The sequence below is a fragment of the Pseudorasbora parva genome, chromosome 3, assembly GCF_024679245.1.
Source record: "Pseudorasbora parva isolate DD20220531a chromosome 3, ASM2467924v1, whole genome shotgun sequence".
In the NCBI taxonomy this organism is placed as follows: Eukaryota; Metazoa; Chordata; class Actinopteri; order Cypriniformes; family Gobionidae; genus Pseudorasbora; species Pseudorasbora parva.
In genome coordinates, this window is record NC_090174.1 from 29,256,273 (window position 1) to 29,276,068 (window position 19,796).

The 19,796-nt window shown below is 42.7% G+C and overlaps 2 protein-coding genes across 2 annotated transcripts; both read left to right on the forward strand.

Annotated features, from left to right (window-relative positions):
- LOC137071873 (C-X-C motif chemokine 11-6-like) lies at positions 1-958 on the forward strand. The gene is made up of 4 exons (XM_067440084.1): positions 1-124; positions 216-342; positions 439-528; positions 628-958. The coding sequence occupies exons 1-4, from the start codon at positions 67-69 to the stop codon at positions 719-721; spliced, it is 369 nt and encodes a 122-aa protein (XP_067296185.1). The 5' UTR covers positions 1-66; the 3' UTR covers positions 722-958.
- A 13,195-nt stretch (positions 959-14,153) lies between these two features.
- On the forward strand, positions 14,154-15,236 carry LOC137071874 (C-X-C motif chemokine 11-6-like). The gene is made up of 4 exons (XM_067440085.1): positions 14,154-14,337; positions 14,429-14,555; positions 14,714-14,803; positions 14,903-15,236. The coding sequence occupies exons 1-4, from the start codon at positions 14,280-14,282 to the stop codon at positions 14,994-14,996; spliced, it is 369 nt and encodes a 122-aa protein (XP_067296186.1). The 5' UTR covers positions 14,154-14,279; the 3' UTR covers positions 14,997-15,236.
- The last annotated feature ends 4,560 nt before the right edge of the window (positions 15,237-19,796 follow it).

Sequence of the window (19,796 nt, forward strand, 5' to 3'; positions counted from 1 at the left end):
TCTGAAAGACATCGGTCATAATCTCACTGACCCAGACAAGTACAGTTCATCGAGAACAAGAACACAATGAAGACTATTGCAGCTTTTGTTCTTCTTGCCTGCCTGATCGCTGTAGGAGTGAAAGGTGAGTTTGATCTCTGAGAGTTATAGATCTTGTATCTTTGATTATGGGGATGTTCTGCAGCTAACAGGCTATAATGAAATATATTTTTCAGGGCAGGGCGGTTCTTCAAAAGGCAGGTGCTTCTGTGCTGACAAGGGAGCAAACATGGTTTTAGTGAAGAACATTGAGAAGGTTGAAATCATCCCTCCAAGCCCATCTTGTCACAAACATGAGATTGTGTAAGTATATTTGTGTGCATTCATTTATTTAAATGTTCATCAACTCTACAAGCTATTCTGAGTAAGTTTCAGCTCATTTCTTTTGTTGTTTCACAGTGTCACTCTGAAGAATGGTGCAGGACGGAAATGCTTGAATCCAGAGTCAAAATTCACTAAAAATGTCATAATAAAGGCTTTTGAAAAGAGGTGAGAATATGTGCTTTAAGTTTATTTACTTATCTTTTATGTACATATTCAATATAAAGACAAAACATTATGATCTTTAACTATTTGTGATCTTTACAGTGGGCAGCAGTCTGTGCCACACAGTACAACTGTCACTGTGCCACCGAAGAACATCCTGACATCAACACCATCAGCAACAACATCCTTCAAATGACTTCATATACGTCAGATGTATTTATATGCCTAAACAAGCTGGGATTAAATTTAGAAAAATAAATAAAAAATATTTAGTTATTAAATTATTATTATTATTATTAAATCTGAGCATTAGGTTTTTAAAGCCTTAATGTTTGTTGTTTTTGTTCTTTTTACAAACATATTTTAAATAAGGCCACTAAATGTGTCATATGTACAGTCTTTTTACAATTTTATGTATGGTTTTATTCTCATTGTCCACAAAGTGTTAAATAAAGTTTTCTTATTTATGAATGACATCTTCTGTCCTCTTTCAGAATAATTCTTGCATTCTGAGATTCTGAGTTAAAATGCATATGATGCTACATTTATGATAAGCAATAATTCCACTGGAATCACGAAAACACAATATTCAATAAAGCTTTTTAAGATGGTTAATATTGTAAACATTGTTTCACAAATTAATTTTAATTAAAGGGTAACTAAACCCCTGTTCACAGCCTAACTCCGCCCTCTGGCAATATTTGAAAAATGCTGCAAAAGTGGGCAGAGCCCAGCGGAGAGAGGGGACGAGACGAGGGCGGGGCTGAGCAGGGGGGCGTGCACCTGAGACCCGTAGTGACCATAGACAGTAAAAGAAATGGACTGAGCGATCCCATTGACGTCAATGGCAAAATAATGAAGTCAACCTAGGGGCACTCACTTCCTGATGGCTGAGCGAACTGCGCAGGCTCAGACTGAGCTTGACGACGTAGATGTGACGTAAGCCTCCTGTCTGACAGCTGTAGGTCTTCTAGTAGTTGTGGAAAGTGAAAGCTGAATCACGTTGTTTAAATATTTTCTCCCGTTGCTTTTGGCTCACTATGGGCTTCTCCCCATTCTTCCCCCTTGACTTTATCAGACTTTATGTCTCAAGGTCCCCCGCCTGTCTCATAGACAGTAAAAGATTGCCTGCAAGCGTCTCCTCAGGTCTATACGGTAATTTCTCAAGTGTGCGACAGAGTTGCGTTGGTTATGACGCAATCGTTAGCCTATTTTTACAAAAACAGCTTCTGCGGGGCTATAGTGTAAGATACAAGGTAACGGAGCCTTTTATGCATTGTCGTGTTTCTTTAGAAATAAACAATGGACAAATGGAGTCTTTAAACGTCTCAGATGTAAAGTTATTCACTGTCAAAGTGACTCAAAAATGAATGGGAGTCAATGGGATGCTAACAGCAGGTGATGGCTTGGTTAGCAATGGCAGCCCCTAGGGGTGGAACGCTTTCCTAGCGTTAGATTACCCCCTTGGTAGTGACAACTTGTTTGACAGTTGTCAGACTCGCAAAGATGGATAGTGACTGGAGTGAGGACAGTAGTTTTGCAACAGAGCAGTCATCTAAAGTAGAGGACTTTTCTCCACCACCTTCACCTGAAGTGGAGGAGGGTGAAATGTCTGTAGACACAGAGTTTGTAGGCTCAAACTGCTTTAACTCCCGATGCCGACGATGCTTTCATTCATTCATTCATGCTAGCGAAGCAGCAGCAAGAGAGAATGAGATCACTAACTAATCTATGAACACTGAACAGCCATATACTTATACTGAATGCCACTAAAAAGCGCAGGACCAATAAGTTCAAACCTAATAGCCTATTACAACAGATTTCCTCATATTAAATATTCCTCATGCATTAAATAAAAGTTAGACTAACATAAGCCAGCAGTCTAGCACGTTAAGGATTTGTTGTTCGTTACCACGGCAACCATTTGCGTGTCAGGGTTTGTCTGAAAGCGTCTGAGGTATGAAAATTATCTGTAGACATGACGGGCGCAAAATATCAGAAGAAAAGCTTAACATGTACTTACAACTGCATTATTTATCTGTATTTTCTTCATTAGGATGTTGAAAGCAAGTGAAGAGAAAGTTTCATTCATAATGTTTCTACTTCATTTAACATGAGCGCTCATACTGGACTGAAGCCGTTCTCATGTGATCACGGAAAACATTTCTCAGGGCGTGGTGAGCTCGTGCCAGGGGCGTGGATAGTGAGCCGTTGGAAGTACCATCTTCCGTCACGAAGTACCACAACGTCCAATAGGAAAATTCAACTGCAGTAGCCACCGTTCAACCTTAAGAGGGCAGCACTAAGACATTTTTACACCATATATAATAGAATTAAAACACTTTATACCCAAATGTCAAAATATTTACTCTAATCAATAAACAGCATTAATAAAGCCCCAATCTTGCAGATCATTAGCTAAAAAAAGTTGGTTTAGGGTTTAGTTACCCTTTAAATAGTTTAGACAAAACGTCTCTGTTACGTATGTAACCCTCGTTCCCTGAAGGAGGGAACGGAGACGTACGTCAGAACTGAACCGACAATTTGGGATCTGAACTCAGAGACCTATCCACTTTGAGTGTATAAAAACAAGCTAATCGGAGATTGGCATGTGATCCGCACATTCCACGCTCCGCCCCGCAGCGCGGGTATAAATAAGGGAATGGCAGATCAATGCTTTTTTCAGCTGAGGAGCCGAATACGTGACTGGGCTCCTAGCCAAAGCACAGCACCTGGCGACGGGACGTACGTCTCCGTTCCCTCCTTCAGGGAACGAGGGTTACATACGTAACCGAGACGTTCCCTTTCAGTCGGTCACGTTCGACGTACTTCAAAACTGAACCAACGAATTGGGATCCCTTTGGAACACGCCAGGATTTTGGCCCTTCCAGCGTCCTGCTTGAGCGCACTGGACCGTCTAGTATGGTACAGAAGTCAGGGCTCCAAGCAGGGAGGTCAGTCACTGCTATTTCTGCAAGACCCACTTAGAGTGACCATAGACCGCTGGGAAGCGTGCTCTTCTCGGAAGAAGGTACGCTGCGGGGCCACGTCCTTCAGGGAAGGAGTGGTGGCGGAATACACATAAGGACTAACCTGGCAGGGTAGTGCAACATATGGCAGTCTCTGGGGTGGTTCCAACCTAATTGTAGGGGGGAAAGAACACGCCCAGAGACGACATAGCAGGCTCTGTCAAGGGAAAGACACGGGGCTAGCCGTCAGGGTAGCTGGTACCATGGAGGAATACACATATGGGGTTGCCGTGAGGGAACTGCTACATATGGAACAAAGCCTACAACCACGTTCTACAAGCATACGGGTGCAGGCCTAGCATCTGACGGTCCGCATCGTCTGACACCGCATGGGGTGACGGAGGAGCTCGAGGGGTTAGCCGGTTTCCCGGGGAACACAACTGGAGACAATAGACGCACGTATCCGGCCCAGAGGGTGGGAGTGGCATTGCAAGTCGACACTTAGAAAGGGCACTTAGCGCTCCTGGCCACCAGGGGCGGGGATGTGGGAAGATACCGGCTCTACACGGAGGCTATAGAATCTAGCGAACTTGTTAGGTGTCGCCCAGCCCGCAGCTCTACAAATTTCTGTCAGTGAGGCGCCTTGAGCCAGCGCCCAGGAGGATGCTACACTCCTAGTGGAGTGAGCATGCAACCTGAATGGACAAGGCACGTCTTGGGACTGGTAAGCCAAGACTATAGCATCCACTATCCAGTGGGCTAACCTCTGCTTGGAGACAGACTTTCCCTTCTGCTGGCCTCCGTAACAGACGAAGAGTTGCTCTGAGGTCCGAAAGCTTTGGGTCCGGTCAATGTAAGCGCGAAGAGCGCGGACCGGACACGGCAAAGCCAGGGCTGGGTCTGCCTCCTCCGAAGGCAGCGCTTGCAGGTTCACCACCTGGTCCCGGAAGGGAGTGGTAGAAACCTTGGGCACGTATCCGGGCCTGGGTCTCAGGATAAAGTGAGAGTTACCAGACCCGAACTCTAGGCACGATTCGCTGACCGAAAGTGCGTGCAGGTCTCCTACCCTCTTGATAGAGGCCAATGCATTCATGAGCACTGTCTTCATTGACAAGATTTTAAGCTCAATTGACTCCAAAGGCACGAAGGGAGGGCTCTGAAGTGCTCTGAGAACTAGAGCCAAGTCCCAAGAGGGTATCGAGGTTGGACGAGGAGGATTTAGTCTCCTCGCACCTCTGAGGAACCTGACGATTAGATCGTGCTTTCCCACGGACTTACCTTCAGCTGCGTCGTGGTACGCTGCTATTGCGGCGACGTACACTTTGAGGGTGGAAGGAGACAGCCATTGCTCCAACCCGTCTTGCAGGAAGGAAAGCACGACACCAATCGAACACCTTTGGGGATCTAGAACCTCCGCGTCCCATCCAGGGACCAGACATGAAGATTCCAGAGGTCTGGACGCGGGTGCCATAGAGTGCCCCGTCCGTGAGAAAGAAGGTCCTTCCTCAGGGGAATGGGCCAAGCAGAGGCTGTCGCGAGGAGAGTAAGTTCGGGGAACCAGGTCCGGTTGGGCCAATACGGCGCAACTAGCAAGACCTGCTCCTCATCCTCCCTGACTTTGCACAGTGTCTGTGCAAGAAGGCTCACTGGGGGAAACGCATGCTTGCGTAGGTCCCGGGGGCCAGCTGTGCCCCAGTGCATCTGTGCCGAGGGTACCCCCGGTCAGGGAATAGTACCACTGGCAATGGGTCGAATCCGGAGAGGCAAACAGGTCTACCTGTGCGGCTCCGAACTGGTCCCATATCAGCTGGACCGCCTGGGGATGGAGTCGCCACTCTCCCGAAGGTGCTGGCTGCCGAGAGAGCTCATCGGCTGTCTGGTTGAGCGCACCAGGGACATGAATGGCCCGAAGTGACCTCAGCTGCTTCTGACTCCACAGGACCAGGTGGCGGGCGAGTTGGAACATGCGACGGGAGCGTAGACCACCCTGACAGTTGATGTACGCAACGGCAACCATGCTGTCCGTACAGACCAGTACATGCTTGCCACGTAGCAGCTTCTTGAGGCGGCGCAGTGCCAAGTGTACTGCTAGCAACTCGAGGCAATTGATATGCCAATGCAATTGCGGTTCCGTCCACAGACCCGCAACTGCATGCCCGTTGCACGTGGCCCCCCAGCCCGTGGATGAGGCATCCGTGAACAGCACAACATGCCTGGACACTTATTCTAAGGGCACCCCGGCCCGGAGAAACGTCGTGTCTGACCCAGGACTGAAAGTTTGGCGGCAGTACGGAGTCACTGGGACCCGGTACTGGCCGTTCTGCCACGCCCACCTCGGGTCTCGGCCATGAAGCCACTGTTGGAGCAGTCTCATATGAAGCAATCCGAGCGGCGTCACCGCGGCTGCAGATGCCATATGCCCCAGGAGCCTCTGAAAAAGTTTCAGTGGGACCGCTGTTCTGCATTTGAACATATTCAAGCAGTTCAACACCGACCTGACTCGCTCCTCTGTAAGGCGCACAGTATGGTTGACCGACTCCAACCACATACCGAGGTAAGAGATTCTCTGAGTAGGACAGAGCTTGCTCTTCTCTTGGTTGACCCGAAGGCCCAACAGGCTGAGGTGACTGAGCACCATGTCTCTGTGTTCGCACAACTGCTCCCGGGACTGGGCGAGAATGAGCCAGTCATCAAGATAGTTGAGAATGCAAACGCCGCATTCTCGGAGTGGAACAATGGCTGCCTCCGCAATCTTCGTAAAGACGCGAGGCGACAGGGACAGCCCGAAGGGCAGGACCTTGTACTGGTATGCCCTTCCCTCCCTGCTGCCCCCTGGCGAGGGGAGGGGAGGGAGGGAGAGACAAAGCCCGGAGGCGTCGTGAACTGCCACCCTGACCCTCTTGGGGCCCAGGGGGATAGGAAACTGCTCTTTTGGTGAAAATGTGGGTACCGCCGAGCTCCGGAGAGCTGGCCGCAGATGTAGTGTACCAGTCGAGGCCCCCGGTCCTCCTCCGGGGGGTGGGGGAGGGATGCGGACATCATCTCCCGAAGAGCAGCTCCTGTCCTCCCTGGGCTGCCTGTCTCAGGGCATTCCCCTTGCGCTTGCCGGCAGACTTAGCGCCCTGGACAGGTTGGGCGCCACCCTTGCGCCCGGCACCCTGCTTGGCCGTTGGAGGCTGCTGCTTTGGCTTGGCAGGGGTGGAGGTGGAGGCGGACGCCCGGGAGGGGAGGCGCGGGGCACCACGCCAGTCCGCAACGGTCTTGGGACACAGGTGCATCGCCACCGACCGCTCAACTGGAGGGATTCACACGTAACCCTTCACCGCACCACCATCAAGGGAAGTGAGGACGGAGGAGTCCGTCGATCGCACGCGAGCGCTATACGGTGCTGCCCACGACTTCGAGATCTCCTGATGCACTTCCGGGAAGAAAGGCACAGGGGCGGGGCGCTGAGAACCAGCACGGGCCGTCCCGAGAAAGAAGGTTCGGGACACGGTGGAGGGTTCCACTCAAGCCCTACGCTTGCGGCGGCCCGGGAAAGCATAGCCATAAGCTCTGGGTCCGACTCGGGCAACGCTGTCACACCCGAAGGGGGCAGCGCAGCCGAATCCTCATCCTCAGAGCCCATTAGCTCGTCCCCCGATGCTGCGACCGACATCCTGTCTTCCGCCGGAGCCCCGAAAGAGATGGCTGGCACTCCGCGTGAGAGGTCAGCACGCCCTTCCAGAAACTCCACCAGCACAGTGGAGGTGGGAGGGGCCCGAGGAGCCATCTGACCCGTCGAGTTTGCCCTGACCGTCACCCTCAGGTCCTCACCCAAGTCATCAGCCAAAGTAGCAGCCCTCTGCTTAGGCGCAGAAGGACCGCTAGACCGGGGGATGCGCGAGGGTGCTCCACCTGCCTTGAGGTATTGGAGTCTGGACCTCAACACTGCGATGGTCATGTTCCCGCAGTGAGAACATGACTCATTCATAAACGCAGCCTCAGCGTGCTGAACGCCCAAACACGTGAGACAACGAATGTGACCGTCAAGCGGAGACAGAAAGCGACCGCACCCAGAAACACACGGTTTGAATGACATCTTGAAAAAGACGCAGGTACAAACCATGTTGCTCTTTTAGGATGGAAAACTGCTCGTTTAGATGTGCTGAAGCACTCAGGGAGATGACCGCGGTCAGCACGCAATCCACAGTGCAAGCCTGCGTGTGACACTCAATGTAAGGAAACGCCCAACGAACCAACAAAGCTCTTTTAGTTATGCTCTTTCAGTGAATGCAAACGATTGCAACGTGATGTCGGTCTCTCGCTGAAGCGCCGTTTCACCCGCACTGGCAGTTCTCCTTCCTCTCTCAAAAGACTCAATTTCTAACACTCTTCGTGGAAACAGCAAACACTACTGTTCGACTCCGAAGTTGAAAGCATTGATCTGCCATTCCACTTCCTTATTTATACCCACGCTGCGGGGCGGAGCGTGGAATGTGCGGATCACATGCCAATCTCCGATTGGCTCGTTTTTATACACTCGAAGTGGATAGGTCTCTGAGTTCAGATCCCAATTCGTCGGTTCAGTTCTGACGCACGTCGAACGTGACCGACTGAAAGGGAACTGACTTTCCTATTTCAGTTTTAAGCTTCTGTTTATGACTGATGGCTGGAACAACTTTTGTCAGTAAAACTAGATTTATTAGTCAAATTAAACAAAAGTTTGACATTAATAAATAAATAACTTTAGATAATTGTACATAAAGCGACCATACACACTGTCAGGACCAGGGTTTGATCATTTTCTTTCTGTCTCTGTTGTTTTTCTCACTTTCTCTGTTTGTCTGCAGGTCAGTCGGTCTTATAAAATATTATATGAAGTTGAATATATAAGCATGTCCAATTCTATGTATATAGATCATATTATATATTCAGATATTAACATTACCATAATGATTTTCTGTAAAGCTGATTTGAAACCATGTGTAGTATAAGAAACAACAACATTTGACTTGATCAACTGAAAAAGCCACATCTCACTCAACCAAAAACCAAAAGGTCCTCTTGTAAACATGTGAACTTCCACTCTTACAGTTTAGATGTTTGGCAAAACCTCTATATGGAAGAAAAAATTTAACCAATGAGTAATGAATCATCATTAGTTTTTTGATAGCTTTTGATGATGCTTTATATTTCATAATACAGAAAGTTATGAAAGATTGAGTGTACAAATAAACAAGAAAGCAAGTTTATCGTTATTTTCCATGTACAATTAACAGGCATTGAGACCCCATACCAGCATTGCCTATAAAGGAAAAATCGTTCTATATACTGTATTAATATGCCTATAAAATAAAATAAAAATTAAGTATAAATATGCAGTCTTACAACAGATTTTCTCCACACTGATGAAATTTGTGCATGTTAGCATTTCCACATTTTTAATAAATTAGTAAAGATCAGTACAGAGACTTCTCAAATAAAACATGCAATGTACAGTAAAGTGGTAATGAGACCGTGACCAACCTCTATTGAAAAAGAAGTGCTGGGTCTGTGGTTTGTGGTTTATATCACCACGCTGTGATTTAGCTATCGGTGATATTCAAACATCAGTGAAAGTAGTTCAATAAACAATGAGTCATTATTGAGTGGCATACATTTTTGACAATTGCATAATATTGTAAGTTACTTTTGTCTATTATTCCTCAGTACTATCTTCACAGAAACATTTTAAAAACAAGTATGCTTTAAACTCATGGTAAACAACTGACCTCTCAGGCACCAATATTTTAACAGTTTGAAAAAGCTTTCGGTAATGTTTCATCACACCATGAATGCATATTAGCACAGTTTATTGTTTGTTTATGGTATTATAGGCGGACTTGATTTTGTCCATTAGGAATGAATTGAATGGTTGTGGTTTGCTATTGCTGTGATCTCATGAGACCTCACACCAGTGAACACATCATTAGAGAGGAGAAGAGGTCTCACTGCAAGAGAAAGGAAAGTTATTTTGATTAAATATTATGAGGGCACATGAATTTTAAAAAAATGCGTGCGAGAGTCTTCTGTCAAATTTAGTCAATTCTTTCCACACTTTACACAGTAAAAGACAGGACGTGTTAATCTATTGATTTGGAGGAGAACTGACCTCATTATAAAACAAAATATGGATCTCATCTGGTTACTTAAAATCGGTTTAATTCATAGACACTGCATAAAGTTAATTGAATAACAGTGACTCAAAAAATGTCTATAATAAAAAGTAACTTATTATATATTATATTGTGCATGCAATCACTCCATTTTCCCGAAGATAAGTGGCATTTCCAGAACAAGACTTTCAGTTTCAGTCATTTTCATCAGCATCTTGTCTTTCATCAGCTTGACTTCAGCACAGTCTGTTTAAGATCCTATATAAAGAAAGGGGTAGTGAAAACATTTGATGATGTTCCAGTGAAATGAGAGGTTTTGTTAAATGCCCTGATTTTTTATTTTTGTTTTACATTTGAACTCTGGTCTAATCATTGCATAATTATAATTTTATTAAAATATTTACAAATCTGCAAACAAAAGGTATTTTGCTGTATATATATTTTTTAACATTTTAAAATAAACATAAATCCTAAAGGTTTGGTTTATGCCATGCTGTCCTGAAACATATCTGGCTCACCAACTAAGTCTTATTTAAATAACAAGACACAGGAGTGCTTATAGAATAAATACAAAATAACCTATACTGGCTATACAGTATAAGAGATGTTTCCTGGGGTCATCAGGTGTTAGTCTTTCAACAATCAGACACCCTCGCCTCAGGTATAGCAAGGTCCCTTCCATATCTCTCTCCTAATATAGCCACCTAGAAGCAACTTCTGCTGCCTTCGTGGCCAACTTAATGTCCCTTCATCTATGGCTACTTTGATGCCCAGCATGTTATAGGCCCTGCAGACAGACTGGGCTACAAACCCTCGGCATCCCACCTAGGCTCACAATTGGTTACTTTGGCATTCTATACCAGACAAACAACTCTTACACATTTATCGTCATTATTTATGTTAGCATCTTGAACTTTTCACCATCATGTCTGACAAAAAATGTGTTTACACTGAGGATTTTTCTGAAAGAGGTTGTGAAAATGTTTGATCATCTTCCACAAAAAAAACATGTTTTGTCCCACATCCTATTTTGTGGTTTCTTAATGCCTTTGCAAAACATATCCAACATCCACAGGCACACGAGCAAAACCAGGGGATCTCAACCACACTTTGTGATTGTTCATTTTTGTATTTTATTTCAAAGTCTAAAATGTACTGTAAGTAAGAACAGCACCGTGCAAGCGTAACTATTTGTAACACTGAGAATGCTTAGAAGCATTTTCATATTTCCTTAGATTTGTAGTGACTCAGTCTAATTAAAAACTATAATTTTGGGGTTACATTGAACATTTCCTTTAATGATGACCAGAAGTCAATTCTCTGCTGTTGAGTGAAGTGTGATTAGGACTTGGATGAAAACTGTTGCTGCTGGTAGCGCCGTTAGAGGTTAGAACATTCTAATTGGTAATCAGTCTGCAGTGAACATGTCCTGTCTTCAAATTAAACAATCAGGGTCAGATTTGATCCAAATTGTTGATTTATTCTTGGGGGACTACCACTGAGTTTTACCCTTTTTACCTCTTTAAAACAATGGGTCGTTAGTTTGCTCCATTAAAGTGGTTTGCTTCATTAAAAGTTACTGCACGTAAAAATAAAAATAAGTTAGCTGGTTGCCTTAAAATGTTGAGTTGATTAAAATAAAAAAAAATTGTGAACATAAGAATTTGAGAAATTTGTGTTTATTTGTGATGACGCAATGAAACATGCAAAATTGTGCTTTTTCATGATTTATCACATTATGTGATTCAGATACAATAATATTTTGAGTTTCTATTTATTAAACCAATTTCCTTCTTTGTATCAACTCAAATTTTCAATAAACTAAAAATTAAGGCAACCAGGTTACTGACTTTAAGTTAAATCAACAATATTTTGAGTATATTGCAAAAGATTGTGAATAAGTTGTCAAGACACAATCAGAGGCAAAGGGGTACGGGAAAACATACTGCATGTTTATTTCAGAGACACAAACACAGGCAGATGGTGGATGCAGGTGACAAAGCACTTTGTAGGATAATTTCTGCTGCAGGTGACAGGATCAACGAGGACCGGAGAGGAGGACACACAGGGAGTCCAGGTACATAGAGACAAGACCAGACAATAGCCCCGTTTCCACCACAGGAACTTTACCCAGGAACTAGGAACTTTGGGTGGTACTTCGTGTGTTTAGACCGCAGGAACCAGGGTATAAATGAAGTTCCGGGTAAATATTTCCCCCTCCAAACGGCCCTGCTCGCGAGGTAGTACTTTTTCAAAGTTCAGGAACTTTCGAGGGCGGGACTTGGGTGCTGAACATGCTGATTGGTTGAGCTCAGGCAGCATTTTAGTTCAACCGGCATTTTTAAAAGTCTTTTGCGAGGTTCGTTCTGCGTTCAGTAAATATCAGTCTTGCTCTCTGTCTGGTGGCGCGCGGTCGTCTCAGCCATCTCACGTTCAATGTCCGTAATAGCTGATAATAATATACATTGTCATTTTAAATCTAGCTTTACAAGCTTTCTGAATATGCTGCATGCTGCTGAATCTGCATATTAGTGCTCTTTTCTGTCGTTGTTAATTACCTCTTTAGTAAACCTATACATAACCAGCAAAAGCAGCACAGCTTGAATCTCTTCCATACTCGTTATTTTTTTTTTTTCACCATGTAAACGACCTGACCGATTACTTTTAAGTGTGTGTCCTTACATGACGTGACGGCGCGCGCCGCGCTCATGTTGACAAGAGAGGAAAGTACATTTTTCTGAGGGGTAAACGTTTTATTTCGTAAGTTATGAAGATAATGTTGGAGTAATGACACAGCGTATATTGCCCCGGGCAGTTTTTACTTTAACTGCGCCTGACAGAAGATTTTTTTTTTCTGAGATGATTATTACACTTTACAACAAATAGTTATAAATAATACTGTATTAGTCCTGGTGGCTGTTAAGAGTTGCTATGGCTACAGTTAACACACTCCAGCTGCTGGAGAAAACAGCGTTGACATTTTTGGTGCGGCAGACAAACTGCATGTGACAAAATGATTGCGATTGAAAGTCATCACATGTAAACACCAGATCGGTTTAGATAACGTCTCATGTAAACAGTTCACTAAATCTTTCAGTCGGTACACTTAAAAATTATTACTGTCCTTCACTGATTTGGAGGAACAGTCGCGCGCAGTCCTACATCACCGGACTAATTTGCCTAATCTTCTCGGAACTTTATCGCGGTCGAAACGCAGACAGCTGCAGGTCTGGGGGGTAAAAAATTCCTGTAAAAAAGTTCCTGGTACAAATTGTTCCGGGTAATTTTGGTGGAAACGGGGCTAATGGCTGCATCTGAAACCTGGAAAATGCTGCCGTCGGAGGACATATTTCAAGGCAGAAAGGCATCAAGCAATGTCCGAATCTAATATTAGCCGAGATGCCTTCATCTGATCGATTTTTGAAGTCAGCATGCATATCCGTCACTGCCTTTGATATGCCATAATTCTGTGCTTTCCATTCAGTGACAGTTGAGCTTGGAAAATATGGCATCCGAAAGTTGCGTTTGTTTCTCAGTTTGTGTGTAAATGTATGTTTTTAACCAATATTTTCCTCTTCTGATGTCATTTCTAGCAAGAAATGACTAATGTAGTAATTAAATATGTGTTTAGTTCTCACCAAAGCGCTCTCTATTTTGCTGTTGATTATTAAACTGCCTTTAGAAGTCTGTCCGAAATCGTTTCGTGAGGTGCCTTCATGCACAAAACGCTGCCTTACAAGCCATTGCCTGATGAGGCAACGAGGCAATAAATCAGCTTTCGGACGCCATCTTATTTTCCAAGCTCAACTGTCACTGAATGGAAAGCACTGGATTGTGGGATGTCAAAGGCAGTGAAGGATACACGTATGATGACTTCAAAAATCGATCAGATGAAGGTCTCTCAGCAGACAGGAAGAGAAGCTTCGGACATTGCTTGATGCCTTCCTGCCTTGAAATATGTCCTCTGAAGGCAGCATTTCCCAGGTTTCGGACACAGCCATTGATGTGAAGGGAGTAAGTGTTCTTATAGTGCCCTTGATGATGAAGTGCAGGTGCGGGTGAATGTGAATTGCATGCAGGTGAGGGCCAGAGAGGATGAAGGGAAGTAAAGAGGTAGTGACTGTGAACTAACAAGGCTAACCATGTGAACCAAGGATTAGCAGGAAAATTACCAAAGGAATGAAATCAAAACCCAAACTAAAAGTCCAAAACCCAAACAGAACCCTGACATAAATAGGTTTACTGTGCAATACGTTTCACATAATAAGCTAAGAGTTTGTGATGTACACAAATGTTAAAAACCATCAATAAATGACATCAAAACGATTGGCCGTTTATATAATACTCCCACCAAAATATCATTAATGTCAATATTTTGGTCTAATTAAGCAATATTTAGTTCCTCATTAATGTAAAGCTCAGAGTTCCCTAAATCAAAGCTCATTTTCAAGATGGGTTACGGTGAGGTGCTTTTCCGAGAAATCTCAATAAAAAGAGAAAAAGAAGAGGAGGCTGGAGTAGTGGAAAAAAAAGAGAAGAGAAACTGAGGGGAAACCCCTGATCCTAGAGTATTTAAATGAGATCTGAAAGACATCGGTCATAATCTCACTGACCCAGACAAGTACAGTTCATCGAGAACAAGAACACAATGAAGACTATTGCAGCTTTTGTTCTTCTTGCCTGCCTGATCGCTGTAGGAGTGAAAGGTGAGTTTGATCTCTGAGAGTTATAGATCTTGTATCTTTGATTATGGGGATGTTCTGCAGCTAACAGGCTATAATGAAATATCTTTTTCAGGGCAGGGCGGTTCTTCAAAAGGCAGGTGCTTCTGTGCAGACAAGGGTGCAAACATGGTTTTAGTGAAGAACATTGAGAAGGTTGAAATCATCCCTCCAAGTGCATTTTGTCGAAAACATGAGATAATGTAAGCATATTTGTGTGCATTCATTTATTTAAATGTTCATCAACTCTACAAGCTACATTTGTGTGCTGTGGATTCATTTGTTTAAATGTGTAATTTAAATGTTCAAATGTTCAGCAATTCTGAGTAAGTTTCAGCTCATTTCTTTTGTTGTTTCACAGTGTCACTCTGAAGAATGGTGCAGGACGGAAATGCTTGAATCCAGAGTCAAAATTCACTAAAAATGTCATAATAAAGGCTATTGAAAAGAGGTGAGAATATGTGCTTTAAGTTTATTTACTTATCTTTTATGTACATATTCAATATAAAGACAAAACATTATGATCTTTAACTATTTGTGATCTTTACAGTGGGCAGCAGTCTGTGCCACACAGTACAACTGTCACTGTGCCACCGAAGAACATCCTGACATCAACACCATCAGCACCAACATCCTTCAAATGACTTCATATACTTCACATTTGGAGTTCATTTGGCGTTTAAATGTATATATTTAAAATTAATTTTAAAAAAAAACATCTAAAAATATTTGTAAAAGGTCATAATGCCTAAAATTAAATTATTTTCAGTCTGAATACTGGGTTGTTAAAAGCCTTATTTTTTTATTTTTTCATAAGGCCACTAAATAATGTGTCATGTGTACAGTTTTTATTATTATTATTCGATGTATGAATTTATTTTCACTGTCCACAGCGTTAAATAAAGTTTTTTTTTTTTTTATCTATGAATGACATCTGACCTCTTTCTCTGAGATTCTGAGTAAAAATGCATATGATTTTACATTTATGATAAGCAATAATTCCACTAGAATCACTCAAACATCACAAAACTCAATAAAGCTTTCAAGATTGTTAATATTGTAATTGTTTTAAAAAATGCTTTTTAAGTGAATAGTTTAGACAAAATTGACTGGACATATGAGCTGCTGTTGACAAGTCTGGCTGGTAGAAAGACTTTTATGATTACATTTACATTTTATCATTTCATAGAAGTTTTTGTCCAAAGCAACTTACAAATGCAGAAGAAGCAATCAAATCAACAAGAGGGCAGCCGTATGGAAGTACTGTGTCAAGTCCCAGATAGTAGCAGAGTTAAGGTATAGGGGTGTGTTCTCTAGGCAAACATTAGTGCCTTGAAATTGATGCAGGTGACTCTTGGCAACCAGAGCAAATTGATGAAGAGAAGTGTGATGTGTGCCCTCTTCAGCTGGTTAAAGGCCAATCTTACTGCAGTGTTCTAGATGCATGCTCTGATAGGAAAGACCTGATCCTCCTAATGGCAAATCTGAAGGACTGGGCAGTTCTAGCAATGTGGTCTGTGAAGTTCAACTGTTCGTCAATCACAACTCCAAGGTTCCTGGCTCTCCTGGAAAGAGACAGAGTTGACAAACATACAGGTCCTTCTCAAAAAATTAGCATATTGTGATAAAGTTCATTATTTTCCATAATGTAATGATAAAAATTAAACGTTCATATATTTTAGATTCATTGCAAACCAACTGAAATATTTCAGGTCTTTTATTGTTTTAATACTGATGATTTTGCTAAAACAAATTAGCATATCATTAAAAGGTTCTCAAAACGAGCTATTAACTTAATCATCTGAATCAACTAATTAACTCTAAACACCTGAAAAAGATTCCTGAGGCTTTTAAAAACTCCCAACCTGGTTCATTACTCAAAACTGCAATCATAGGTAAGACTGCCGACCTGACTGCAGTCCAAAAGGCCATCATTGACACCCTCAAGCGAGAGGGTAAGACACAGAAAGAAATTTCTGAACGAATAGGCTGTTCCCAGAGTGCTGTATCAAGGCACCTCAGTGGGAAGGAAAAAGTGTGGCAAAAAACACTGCACAACGAGAAGAGGTGACCGGACCCTGAGGAAGATTGTGGAGAAGGACCGATTCCAGACCTTGGGGGACCTGCGAAAGCAGTGGACTGAGTCTGGAGTAGAAACATCCAGAGCCACCGTGCACAGGCGTGTGCAGAAAATGGGCTACAGGTGCCGCATTCCCCAGGTCAAGCCACTTTGGGCTACAGAGAAGCAGCACTGGACTGTTGCTCAGTGGTTCAAAGCACTTTTTTCGGATGAAAGCAAATTTTGCATGTCATTCGGAAATCAAGGTGCCAGAGTCTGGAGGAAGACTGGGGAGAAGGAAATGCCAAAATGCCTGAAGTCCAGCAAGGTTATTTTCGTAAACGAAAACTGAAACTAAGACTAAAACTATTGGTCAAAAAACATTTTCGTAAACTGAAATAAAATTTAAAAATCTGAATAAATAAAAAACTAAAATTAAACGAAACTAACTACTCTTACTAAAAAACTAACTGAAATAAAATAATAATTAGCAAAAATAAATATTCGTTTTCGTTATTAATAAGCCCTATTTAATGTGGTGGAAAATCTGACTGTGGCGGTTGAGGGAGTGTCTGTATATTGCGCTACTGCGTGTGAAGTGATCTGTGGAGGAGATTAACCGCTGTCCTGTGACGGACGCGGGCAGACAGGCAAAATCGCTAGTCCTAAACGGCAGTTCACAAAGAATCAAATGCGTCCGTGGCAGTGAAATGGGAAATAACACAAGGTAATGAGATGCACTTTGAACTTCTTTTAACTTAAGCTCACTGTTTTAGAATGCCGTTTCTTACGCGACGAGAGACGCAGGCGCAAAAGTCAGCAACTAAAGTAACAAGTACTAGCCTACTGTGCGTTTGAGATTTCATGTTTGCATAATATTGACAGCCTCAAAGGTGTTATCATAATCATTTACTACTAATAATAGTATTCTCTGTGTGGAGACATTTCCCCACAAAGTAGGGAATACCAGGACACACACACACACACACCTTTTGTTTCACTATATAAGTGAGGACATTGCATGGACTTCCATTGATTTATATCAGGTTAAAGATATTTTATATTCCCTAACCCAATCCCTATCCCTTAACCTACCCATCCCAAGAACGTGCAAAACAATAGATTTAAATAAAAACATGTTTTGGCTGATTTATAAGCCTTTTTAACTAGTGAGGACCAGTCAAATGTCCTTACTAGTCAGTTATCATAATATTTTACTAGATAAGTGAAGACATTGGCCCCCTTTACAATTATAACACACACACACACACACACACACGCACACACACACACACACACACACACCACAACAGTGTGTTGGCTTTATTCAGATGACTTTAGCTGTGGTCTTACACTGCTAGCCTACATTGTACTACTGAAGAAATTAAAATAAGCTTTTAATTGTTTAACAATATTTCATCTTTGTTATGAATGAGTTTGGCTGGAATTTATAATTTGTACTTTTATATTGTACTTTGCATTTATTTTGTTCTTTAAGATAATAATCTAGGCTAATAATACTAAGGCTAATACTCAAAAGATCTATGTCAAAAATATCAAATATAGTTTTTTAATATCAAAATATAATTTATTTTATTTTTAATCTCCAGGTCATTGTTTGTGTAGGTCATAGTTTGACTCAAGCTTTTTTGCTCAAAGGTGAAGACCCAGCTTTATGCATGTTTTGTAAGACCGTCCTGGGTTTAAACAATAATGCTCGTTTATCAAGTTATTTCACTTAAAGGGTTACTTCAGCGATTAGCATATGGCTTTGTATCAGTAGAAACCCTGGAGTATATTCAAATTATTGTGCTTTTCCCCCTCATATCTCCCTGAGACAAGAGATTTATGCATTTTATTTCTGGAAAAATTCCTCCTTTGATGCAAATTGACGATTTTTGCATCATAGGAGGAATGTTTGCCCAAAGGCTAAAGACTACAGCCAGCAGAGGGAGCCATTTCCGCATGTTTTGAATGCGCATGGGGGATGGGAGATTACACACAGCTTGCAGGGAGAGCTCAGCTGGCAGCTACAGGCACTCATTTAAACGGAGCTATGGTGCGCAATGTAAGTCTTTTAACTTCTCAAATTAATTTCTATGAAAGTTAAGCTTGTAAAGGCATGAACTGAAACGCGCCAGACTGAACTTGCGTTGTGAATGTATGCCGCGAGTGTAGTCGCGATTACCTCAGCTCTCATTACTCCTGCAGTTAGTGCTCAGTGCTGTGATACTCGCGCGGTGACTCACTCATTATATTGAACAGACACGTTCAGGTTTTAATTGTAGTGTCTCCTCTAACTCAGTCACCGTAATCAAGTTGGTGGCTTTGGGAATGGCACAGGGCAGCGAAGCATTCTGGGAATTGTAGTCTTTCATCCCCATTGGACAAAAATACATTTTCTGTCTTTTCTCAGTCTAGAAGACACCAAATTCAAAAATAATTTCACATTTCTACTGCATTGATGACCCAGTTTAAATACAGATTCATCTTCCCAGCGCTGAAGTACCCCTTTAAGGCCGCTATCGAAGCATCCTGGGCCTCCATAACACCTCAGCAGTGCCACAGGCTGATCGCCTCCATGCCACGCCGCATTGAAGTTGTCATTTCTGCAAAAGGATTCCCGACCAAGTATTGAGTGCATATCTGAACATAATTATTTGAAGGTTGACTTTTTTTGTATTAAAAACACTTTTCTTTTATTGGTCGGATGAAATATGATATTTTTTGGGATAGGAATTTTGGGTTTTCATGAGCTGTATGCCAAAATCATCAGTATTAAAGGTCCCATTCTTCGCGTGTTTTCGACGCTTTGATTATGTTTACAGTGTGCAATATAACATGAGTTCATGTTTCGCGTGAAAAAAACACACAATTTACTTATCTGTACAGCGCTGTTTTCTCGGTCCTAAAAACGGCCTGATGATTTCCTTGTTCTGAAGTCCCTCCTTCAGAAACACGTAATGAGTTCTGATTGAGCCACAATTCCCGTGTTGTAATTGGACAGCAGCTTAGAGCACTTTGCCCAGAAAGGTCCCGCCTCTTGGAGAGAAACAAGACCACGCCCCCTATTTTGCATACTTGTGGGCAGAGGTTTAGTCAACAAACAGAATGATGTCATTCCTGCAAGGAAGTGCAGGGGTGTAGTCCAAACCGGCCATTCGCTTTAGGCTTTCAAAGGGAACTTCTGTTAAATAAAATATCTCGCCTGGCATTGAACTTTGAGCTTTATAATTTTACAGGTATTATTTATGCTCTAACAGCAACAGTTCACACTAACTAAAGTTTGAAAGATGGAATCGTGAAGAACGGGAGCTTTAACTACAATAAAAGACCTGAAATATTTCAGTTGGTGTGCAATGAATCTAAAAAATATGAAAGTTTA

What these genes read in the sequence shown, in the direction of transcription:
- LOC137071873 (XM_067440084.1), top strand. Translation starts at nt 67, where the DNA reads ATGAAGACTATTGCAGCTTTTGTTCTTCTTGCCTGCCTGATCGCTGTA. An exon ending in TGTCACAAACATGAGATTGT is followed by an intron (nt 343 to 438) that starts GTAAGTATATTT and finishes GTTGTTTCACAG; the next exon opens with TGTCACTCTGAAGAATGGTG. An exon ending in ATAAAGGCTTTTGAAAAGAG is followed by an intron (nt 529 to 627) that starts GTGAGAATATGT and finishes TGATCTTTACAG; the next exon opens with TGGGCAGCAGTCTGTGCCAC.
- LOC137071874 (XM_067440085.1), top strand. Translation starts at nt 14,280, where the DNA reads ATGAAGACTATTGCAGCTTTTGTTCTTCTTGCCTGCCTGATCGCTGTA. An exon ending in GATCGCTGTAGGAGTGAAAG is followed by an intron (nt 14,338 to 14,428) that starts GTGAGTTTGATC and finishes TATCTTTTTCAG; the next exon opens with GGCAGGGCGGTTCTTCAAAA. An exon ending in TGTCGAAAACATGAGATAAT is followed by an intron (nt 14,556 to 14,713) that starts GTAAGCATATTT and finishes GTTGTTTCACAG; the next exon opens with TGTCACTCTGAAGAATGGTG.